At 41.8% G+C, this 11,062-nt stretch overlaps 1 protein-coding gene across 1 annotated transcript in view; it reads left to right on the forward strand.

Annotated features, from left to right (window-relative positions):
- LOC146805996 (nicotinamide N-methyltransferase-like) overlaps positions 1–9,042 on the forward strand; it is a 91,350-nt gene extending 82,308 nt beyond the window's left edge. Inside the window, exon 3 of the mRNA XM_085620572.1 lies at positions 8,135–9,042. Within this exon, the coding sequence (XP_085476698.1) occupies positions 8,135–8,570 (436 nt within the window). The 3' untranslated portion in view covers positions 8,571–9,042. The remainder of the gene's footprint in view (positions 1–8,134) is intronic.
- Positions 9,043–11,062: the final 2,020 nt, after the last annotated feature.

Here is an 11,062-nt window from a genome sequence, read left to right on the forward strand (position 1 = left end):
ATTTTTTGCTGTTTAATAAGATAAGTTACAGGTAGATGAGTTCTTGTGTAGCAGCCCCACCAGGAGCAGCCTGCCAGCTGCTCAGCCCATTCTCCAACTGTCAACTTCCACTCACAGGCACCCAAACAATCCATACTGCATCATCACACCAATATTCCATGCAGCACACAGCACATTCACACTGGGTAAGAAGGTAGGGAGATAATGGCAGGATAATGACATGAACAAGATACTACAGACTGTCAGAGGACTACCTGCTGCTGTGACCTGCTGTGCACTCTGCCAGACTGCTGCTTTACGTGTCCTGCTGCCTGGAGTCCACCTTGAACCCTCGGAGGCCAATCCTGCATCTAAATCTGCACCCAGGACAACCAGATATGACTCCAAGGGCTAGTTCGCTGGTCTTTTGTTCAGAACTACGAAGGACATAACAGGCTCCCACCATCTTGAATCCACACCTGGATCCCGTCTGAGTGAGTCCTGAACCCCCAAGAATGTTCCATCTACTCCTAGACCCTTGGTTGAAGTGCTAAATGTGCCCATATTGCCATTTTCCAAAACCGAGGGCAGAATGTTGCCTAGAAATGCTCCGAAAACCAGGAGGAAACCAAGACCTACCTGCGCGCCTATCTGTGTGAGGTGCAAATGTCTAGCCAAAGGGGTATCCAACCCGGTGGAACTGTCTTTGGCTACAGTCTTCTGCTTCATCCCACTGGAGATTTTCAACTTCCACATCGACAACTAAGGACAAAGGTAAAAATCTTCAACATGGTGAAGCCCCACAGCCATCAGACTAGGCTGATCCCTCCTCAGTCATTCCTGCACCCTTGCCCTGCTGAAATTCTACCTTCCCAGACATTTTTCACTCAAAGTTTTTTAAAGTTTGAAGGTAAGCGCTGACCACACCCAATTCACTTCTTGTGTATGAACATTGCTCTTTCACGGTCAGCCTTAACTTTTGACTTTGACCCAGTCTCTTGCGAACAGATGTCTGTGGTTGGCGCTTTTATCTTTGAGGCACTGTGTTGAACCTCACACTTTGAAAAAATTCATAACTCTGATTCTACTAGTTGGATATTTATCGTTTTAGTGACAAATGTGCTGCTTGACTTTGTGGTTCCGAATTAACACTGATTAGTTATTGTAAACGTTATTAATTATATGATAGGTAAACAGAAACAGGCACTAGGATGGACTCATTTGAAGTCGGTATGGATGTATAGATGGATGGTTATATATGAATGAAACAATCCGTCGATGGATAAGCAAACTAATGTGTGGACGGATGGTAAAAAATAGACACATGTTTGGAAAAACAGAAAGACAGGTAAATATCTAGAGATATCAAACAGATTTAGAGGCATGTCTGATAGAAAGATGAACCGACAGTGTCAGTGGCCACCTTGGGAGTGTGCAGGTTGGGCTGCTGGTGCTGTATAAGGCAGGTTTATCCCCTGTACTCCAGTAACTTGGCGTCTCTACACATTTATTATACCATATACAAAAGAGAAGGACTTGACTCTAAAATAGCTGTTTCAGATCAAGGAATGGCTAGTTGAGGATGTAGACCTATTTTGGTGAGAGGGTATGAATGGGATTGCAGGATAGAGAAAATGCATTGATGTAAGTTTGGTAGACAAGAATGGAGCTTTAGGATAAACTCTAGAGCAGTCAATGAAGAGATCGTGATCTGGTGAAATTCTTTTGCATCTTGAAATGCCATAAACTAAATTGATTGCAGAGTTTCTCAGAGGCAGCCAGGTAAATGGCATGTGCATAATCCAGCCAGAACTGAATTACAGCATTTACCAAGGGTATATGCCAACTGCTGTTAATCTAGGTCAGATGTTTCCTAAAGATCCTGATTTAACTGAAACATTAACCCCTCCTGCTTATGAATCAAGTTGGAAAATAGCATCAAGGTACATGCCCAGATTTTGTGTAACCTTTACTGGAGATGGCAAGGGATACATGGATTCAGCCCAGAATGTATAAGAAGTGAGTAAATCCGCACATATGTGTTAGAAGAGTAAGGAAGATGTCCAAAGTTCTTGCTACCTGCTCAGAGGAGAAACGGTCTCCAGCAATAGATGGTCCAAAAATGAATTGGATGTCATCCGCAAGATATAGAAGTGGACCCCTAGACAACGGAGGTTGATGTTTAAAAAGTGGGTAATATTTAAAACTAAAAAAGTACCAACAAGACCACTTTGCATTACAAACTATATTACGCAAAATAACTCTGCATTATTCTGTTTTCATAATCTGCCCACCCAAACACTACATTGGATCCCCAGGGGAGCATCAGGGCCCCAGCCGCCCCAACCGGCTCGCTGCATGCACCCATCATGGGTGTTGCAGGAACCGGCATTGCTCCCACCTGGCAGGACAAGCTGTTTTCATTTCCTCTATCTGGGTGGGGGCAATCAGAGTTTCCCTGCTAGCAAGAGCACAGGCAGGGAAACAAAAGTGTGCGCCCACCTGGCGGGAGCATTTTTAAAGCTCCCACTGAGTGGGAGCAGAATTGCCTTCCCTGACCACCTTCCTGTGGCCAAGGAAGCCATATCTGTTACTCCCCAGTGGGAGCTTTGAAAATGCTTGTACTATCAATCAATCAATCAGGCGTTTGTTAAGTGCGGACACTCACCCGTAAGCGTCTCAAGGTGCTGGGGATGGGGGTGGGGGGGTGCAGGTTCCACTCCATCAAGGAGGGGGTCGGTCGAAGAGCCAGGTTTTGAGGTTTCTTGCGAAGATGGGGAGCGGTGTTGTCTGTCTGAGGTGGAGCAGAAGGGCGTTCCAGGCTCTGGCCGCGAGGAAGGAGAGGAGCGGCCTCCCGATCTGGTCTTTCTGGTGCAGGGGACCATGGCATAGGAGAGCTAGGCAGATCGTTGGGTCCTTTGGGGTGCGTGGAATTTGAGCCGGCTGTTCAGGTATGCTGGTCTGGTGTCGTGGAGGGCCTTGTGTGCGTGGGTGAGCATCTTGAGGGTGACACAAGCCTCAATGGGGAGCCAGTGGAGTGTTGCGCAGGTGGTGGGAGATGTGGCAGTGTCTTGGCAGGTTGAGGACCAGTCTGCTGCGGCATTCTGGATGTTCTGTAGCTTGCGGGTGAGGTTTTTGTTTATTCTGGCATAGAGTGCGTTGCCTTAGTCGAGTCTGCTGGTGACCAGGGCGTGAGTGACGGTCTTTCTGTGTTCGAGGGGGATCCATTTGAAGGTCTTTCGTAGGAGGTGGAGGGTGTGGTGGAAGCAGGAGGATGTGACGGAGTTGATCTGGCAGTCCATTTTGAGCTTGGAGTCCAGGATGATTCCCAGGTTGCGTACGTGGTCCGTTGGGGTGGGCGGGCTAATATGTTTCTCTTGCGGGCAGGGAAACTATTGTATCCAGGGGTGGGCTCCCTGGTACACAGTGATTGAGAAGGCCTGGGGGGATGGGGCCCCAGAGCCTTTACAGGCCAGGGAGGGGGACCATACTCTCCACTCCCTTTTAATTTTAAACCAACCCTGAGGAATGGGTTCTCTAGGGCCTTACTGAGGCTCAAGGAGGGTGGCAGCACACTCCCTCTCTTTCAATTCATTTGAAAATTTGGTTTGAGGGACTCTTGTGAGACTCCATCAACTCCAACCACCTACATATACAAATATGTGTGTAACCTAATATCTCAAAAACTACCTTCTGGACCATGATTGAGCTTCCTGCTAACTTTTGTGTAATTCCATTCATCAAATGCTGTGGTAGTACTGCCTAGAACCTTTCAAGTATTATGCTTAATCCGGCCAGAATAACAAACACAGCGTGATGCGTTTCGGTCCTAATGGACCTCAATGATATGCAAATATGAGGGTTCAATTTCACCTCGATGATATATACTCAGGTTTTCAAAATAAACGAATGACTACAGAGTACATTTTTCTTATTTTAAAGTGCTATGCCTGATTTCTATCATATATGTATATGAGTGTGTGTGTATGTGTGTTTTATATGTATATATGGGTAGATAGATAGATAGATAGATAGATAGATAGATAGATAGATAGATAGATAGATAGATAGATAGATAGATAGATAGATAGATAGATAGATAGATAGATAGATAGATAGATAGATAGATAGATAGATAGATAGATAGATAGATAGATAGATAGATAGATAGATAGATAGATAGATAGATAGATAGATAGATAGATAGATAGATAGATAGATAGATAGATAGATAGATAGATAGATAGATAGATAGATAGCCGTTGTCGCTCACCACTGGGTAGGCTTAGTTAGATCAGAGTTTACATAGGAAATTACTTTTTTGTGGTGCCAAATGTTGCCAAAACAAGTTGCTATTTACTGCCTAGTTCGTTCATAGAAAGGTTTGTGGTGATCAATCAAGCGGGGCCAAGGGAAAGGAGGGGGGTCCCAAATGGCAAAATCTCCAGGCATTTTACATAGACAGGTTTCAAGCTAGCCTGGCTGATGAGGGGTGATGCCCTGAAACCGGTTCCAGGATGCTTGTTTTCTGGTCCAGGGAAGCCCTGGCCTGGCAGTTCAGATTGGCTGTTCCTGTAGGGAGCAGGGTGAAGACTAATTTGCATATGGCTGGGTCCATACTGGAATGGCGTGGTGAGCAAAATAACGGTGGATTAAACCTAGGTCTGTGACTGGGTGTGAATGTTTGACAATGTTCAACATTCCGTCCATCATCGTTTTGTGTTGCATTTCCACCCTAAGTGGGAAGGGCATGCCCAGACGTGGGTCCTGTGCTCACTACACCACTGGTTTCAAGCTAGCCTGGCTAATGAGAGGTGATGCCTCGAAACCTGTCCCAGGATGCTTGTTTCCGGTCCAGGGAGGGCCTGGCCTGGCAGTTCTGGATGGACTGTTCCCATATGGAACAGGGTCAAGGCTGAATTGTGTGTGGCAGGGTCCAAACCGGAATGGCGTGGCGAGCAAAATAACGATGGATTAAACCCAGATCTGTGACTAGGGAGAATGTGTGACAATGTTCAGCATTCCGTCCATCAACTTTTTGTGTTGAATTTTCACCCTAAGTGAAAAGGTTATGCCCAGACGTGTGGCCCCTGATTGTTATGCGATCGATTTCAAGCTAGCCTGGCTGATAAGGGGTGATACCCTGAAACCGGTCCCAGGATTCTTGTTTTCTGGTCCTGGGAGTGCCTGGCAGTTCGGGTCGGACTGTTCTCATAGGGAACATTGCCAAGGCTGATTTGTATATAGATGGGTTTAAACTGGAATGGCATGACAAACAAAATAACAGTGGATTAAACCCAGATCTGTGGTTGCATGCAAATGTTTGACAATTTTCAACATTCTGTCCATCATCTTTTTGTGTTGCATACCATAACACAATGTCTATGGAGTGACTTAAACAATCGCACACTCTGCGGAGGCTTAAAAATTACTGTGATCGCACACGATTTCTGTTGGCATTTAAATATTATTATATCTACACACTATCACTTTACGGGTTTTACCACAATATTCTCCCCACTATGTCAGTAGGGACTTGACAACAACCATCATCACACTCTATGCAGAGGTTTATACATGCCTGTAATCACACACTGTCTCTGTGGGGGCTTGAGACATCATTAATCTCACAGACTATCTGTGTGGATATTGCAACATTTTCTTCACACTCTAACTTTATGCTGACCAAAACATGCTTACATTTACACACTGTGGACATTCCAATAACCACACACTTCTCCCTATAGGGACTTGAACATCCCAATAATCACACACTATCTCTGTGGTGATTTAAACATAAATATAATCACACACTATCTCTTTGTGAACTCCACCATAATGATCTCCTCACTATTTCATTTGGACTTGAACATCAATATAATCACATTTTCTGTGGAGGTTTGAACATGCCTGTAACCACACACTATCTCTGTGGGGACATGAGCATCATTAGCTTTACATACTATCACTGTATGGACTTGGCCAACAGAATCTCCACACAAGATGTTGGTAAAGACATGAACACTGCTATAATCACACACTATGTGGAGGCTTGAACACACTTATAATCAGGCAACTGGGATTATGCGACTGTGCGGCAATTGCATTTTTTACATAACTATGGAATTACCACATTTGCCACATAATCCATTATCTGCTTCATAATCTGCAGATTTAACAAAACAAAATTCTACCTGAAACAATGCAAAACTCACTAAAAACTCAGTGACATGTGTTGCTGCAGTGGAAAGTCCTTTGCAAAGGTTGACTGGTCAACTTTCTGTTTCCTATTGCTATATTCAGGTGTTATACTGGTATTCATGATGTGCAGCCTATGCTTAGACAGTTTTAACAATTTTTAAAAATAATTACAAAATAATGAGATAATAATATCAAATTATGCTGCATAATTGGTTCTTTTTTGCCACATAATTAATTCAACCTTGCCACATAATTTGGACCGCTCCTCCTGCATAATTCCAGTGGCCCTGTCTATAATCATGCACTAACTCTGTGAAGCGTTCAGCATCATTATCTTCATGCACTATCTGTGTGGAGATTTGAACATTTGAAGATAATGTTCACACATTATCTGTGAGGGACTTAAACATGCTATAAGACCTTTTACGTGAGCATCCCAATAACCAAACACTATGCCAGTAACCACACAGTACCTCTGTGGGAACTTGAATGTCCCAACAACCGAACATATCTCTGTGGAACTTGCATATCCCTGCAACTACACGCTTTCCCTTTGGGGACCTCAACAACCCTATAACTGCACAGATTCTATATGGGGACATGAATATTGCTATAATCACACACTATTTTACTTGGTAGTTCAAGAAGATTACTTCCACAAACAATTTTTATTTGAATTCTTTTAGTTATTGTTTATATTTTTGGAGAATTAGACATTATCTTCACATGCTATCTCTGTGGAGGACTTTCATCATGGTTGCGGACTGCGTGTCTGAGTCTATGATACTGTTATGATAACATTTGACCTCTTTGTGCATCATCACACCCCATCCTCTTGCAAACAATGATATAACATGTTATTCTACAGGAGATCCGGTCTAATAGCTACTTTGATGCAAATGAAATTAATCACCCTGAATACTACTAGACATTACTGCTTGATTCCATCATCTAATTTATTAATGTATTAGTCCTTTATCTCCTAAGACTTATAGCGCTAAGCAAAGAGTTACATAGAGTTTTGAAAGCCATTCTGTAATCCTTATATATGATATTTTCTGGTGCATTCTTAACGGGAAACAGCGTTTACAGTGCTGCTGTTGCCACGCAGGTAGATAACAACGCGGTCGTTACAACGACTGCGTTGTTACCATGCGTGGCTTTACATCACAAGTCGTTTCTACGACTTGAGCTAGGTGGCAAGCAACACCAGGGAATATGTTGGATTTTAAATCTAACATATTCCCTGCTGTTGCTCTAATTGGAGTAGGAATTGTAATTTATACTATTCTAAAGTCCAGCGCACCATCTAGCGCAAGTCGTAGAAACGACTTGTGATGTAAGGCCACGCGTGGTAACAACAAGGTCGTTGTAACAACTGCGTTGTAACCTACCGCATCGTAATTGCATGATTAGAAACATCAAACATTCATTATTAACATAACCCTAGAATACATGTAACCATTCAATTATGAAAAGATTATGATGTAAATGTGTATTCTGCTAATAAAATAAACATCTAACCATGTGTGTGTGTGTATTTCTGCCACCTGTGCAGAACACACACCATAGAGACTGGGCTAGTCATTATATTTGTAAGTCAGACCATACAAACCCCCATCTTTTATTTGGGTGAGAGTCAAGTGCACTATATGGATGAAACCTCATACATTCATTTGCATTCTAAAATAATTTAATTTTGTTTTTAATGCTTTACCTCAGAAACATTTACTTTACTGCTCTGCACATTATACTTCGTTATCAAAGTAGGAGTAGTGTTAGAACAAAGAATGTGCACTTTATGCAAGTGGATGGTTAGTGCATATATGGAGAGCCCTTCCGTACATATTATTGTTATTTATACTGACTAATTTTTAAAACTGCCCACTAAATGAAAGAACATGTCTAGTCAGTAATAGAACAATATTCATTTTGATTATTTCTTTATTTTTAGGGAAGAATGGCCGGGCATGCAAAAAAAGTTACAACAAAAAATCAAAAAAGTTGTGAATTATGATGTCAGAAAAAGCAACCCGTTGTTTCCCATCGTCCTGCCACAGGCTGACTGTCTGCTCTTACCACATTGTTTGGAGATTCATGTGACAGATGAAGAGGAGTTCTGCAGTGCTTTAAAAAATCTCTCATCACTGTTAAAAAATGGAGGGCATTTAATAATGATAGCTTGTCTCAAACAGACGTATTTTATGGTTGGTAGCTTTAAGTTTCCCCATCTATCTATCGATGAGATTTTTGTCAAGAAAGCGCTAAGTGAAGCTGACTATGTCATTGAGGAGCTGCAGGTGTTTCCTAGGACAGTTAACCATTTGTATGATGTGGCAGATTATGAAAGCTTTATTTTGGTTCATGCCCAAAAAAAAATACCTGCTTAATCAATTTATGAATCATAATTATACCAATAAAACTGAATTAATAGACAAATGAACTACCAAGGGGGAAAACATTGGTTGTCTCTGTCCTGAATCACATATTTTATGTGTCTTCCTTTTTTAAGTTCAGTTCTGTTGACACAAGTGGTGCTCTGCGTTCTGCCTCTCCTTTCCTCTCACTGCTTGTCAACTAAACTTTGCATTTGCTGGTAACACTTTTTCTTAGGTCTGCCAGGTTCTGTTTCAGTCATTATCACCATGCTCTTACTACAAGGTCAAATGAATTGTATCTCAGTGAATGAAGTGGTGCGATCGGTGATGAAATTACCTAGCATTTCATTCAATTGTGTAGTCGAAAAAGGATAATGCATTCTTGCAATAAAAATATTTTCCATTTTCGCAAAGAATTTTAATTTGTTCTGCAGTGGTTTAACCTTGAATGTGTGTCCTCAAATGCTCATCACAGATGGTTCGTGTGTCATGTGAATATCTTCCATTTGAAGATAGGATACAAGCCTCTATCCAATATCTACCATTTTATAAATCAAGATACAGCTGTAAAAATCACCAGTAAAATATGCAACAAACAATGTTAGTAATTTTAATTGTGTTTTCCCAATTAACACTTGGTATCAGTGCTTTTTAGTACACTATGTGTGGCACAGTAAAACAGTATCCAATTCTATAGATTCTATTCATTTGGATAGATGGATATCATCTACTCAAGGTCTGCACAACACAAATAACACCCAAACACACACATGCACTCCTACATACACATACATACACACACTCACACACCCAAACAACTATTCACGCACCCTTTCACATACATAAAGCCTTCCACATACCCATTCCCAGATCCACAAAACTACTCACACACCCACTCACAGACCAACACAGCCACTCACATATTTGTACACCAACTTACACACCCATACAACTACTTATACAACCACTTATACTCCCATACAGCCACACACACACACACACACTCACAGATCCACAAAACAACTCACATACCACTCACAAACTCACCCAGCCACTCATGAATTCAGGTACACACCCACACAACCACTCACATGCCCACTTACATATCCATATACCTACTAACACATCCATACTGCCACTCACACACCCAATCAGACCCATAAAACCACTCATTCACATACCTACTTTCACACCCACTTACACACCTACACAAACACTCACACCACACTCACATACCCACACAACCACTCACATACCCACTCTCACATATCTACTCTCACACATCCACTTACACACCCACAAAGACTTTTACATACCTAACACACCCATGCAATCACTCACATAGCTACTGACATACTCACACAGCTACTCACTTACCCACTCACTCTCCCATACAGTCTCTCATACACCCATTTACACAGGGACACACCTACTAACATAGACTCATAAACCCATACAGACACTCACACACACCTTTACACACCCATTCAGCCACTTACATACCCACTCATAGACCCACACAGCAACTCACATACGCTAAGAGATCCACTCACACATGCACTGATACAGCCATACAGCCACTCACACATCCACTGGGACACCCATGCAACTACTTACACAGCCACTTGAATTTTAATGAGTTAGATGACATTGCAAAATATTTGCTAGCGTCTTCTTTTATACTTTATAGGTTATTCCCCTTGACAAACATTAAAGTTACCAGATGTGCTACTTTGATTTAACTTATTAAGGGTATAATACATTTATACATAGAAAAACTCACAAATACTTACACATACAATTGCACAAAAACATAAAACATGTAGTTATCTCATTCTTTGACCAAATAAAGTGGTTCTAAAAAGAACTGTTATTTGGAGGAGAGAGATTTTTCTGAAAAAATGTTTTCTATTGTTTGGGGCTTTTTTGTTATGGAAGGAAAATAACAAGCATAGTAAAATTAGAAAGGGTAGGCAACTTGGATGAAGCAACTGGTGTCACTCTTTAAAAAGATCGGAAGATGGAATGGTGAGGTAAAACAAATTTAAGGTTGTGGTTGTTCACAGTTTCCATGAACTCGGCAACAGATGACATTTTTAGTCCCACTGGAGTATGGTATTGGCCACAATGAGTCACCATGACTGGTAGTTTTTGTGAGACAGAGGGGATTGTGATCATCTTGTTGGGTGGTAAGGGCCCCACAAATGGTCCAGCTGCTTATATCGATGCATTGCCATATTCCTTCACTCACATCATCCTGTCATATGTCCTCTTATGAATGGTTTTCAGATGTTTCCACATGGAGGATGTACCATGCGAATACTTCTTCCCTATACCTCTTGAATTTTTTGCAACAACTTTCTTTTCTCGTGAAGGGATGAAGAAATGTTTTCACTTGTTGTAGGTCTTCTTTGGAGCTGAGAAGTCTTCTTGATCATCATCCTGCTCTTTCCTTCTTTTTTATCTTTGCCAGAAGACATCTTTTCTTTGAAGAGCTCTTCCTC

This window comes from Triturus cristatus, chromosome 8 (assembly GCF_964204655.1).
Source record: "Triturus cristatus chromosome 8, aTriCri1.1, whole genome shotgun sequence".
Classification (NCBI taxonomy): Eukaryota; Metazoa; Chordata; class Amphibia; order Caudata; family Salamandridae; genus Triturus; species Triturus cristatus.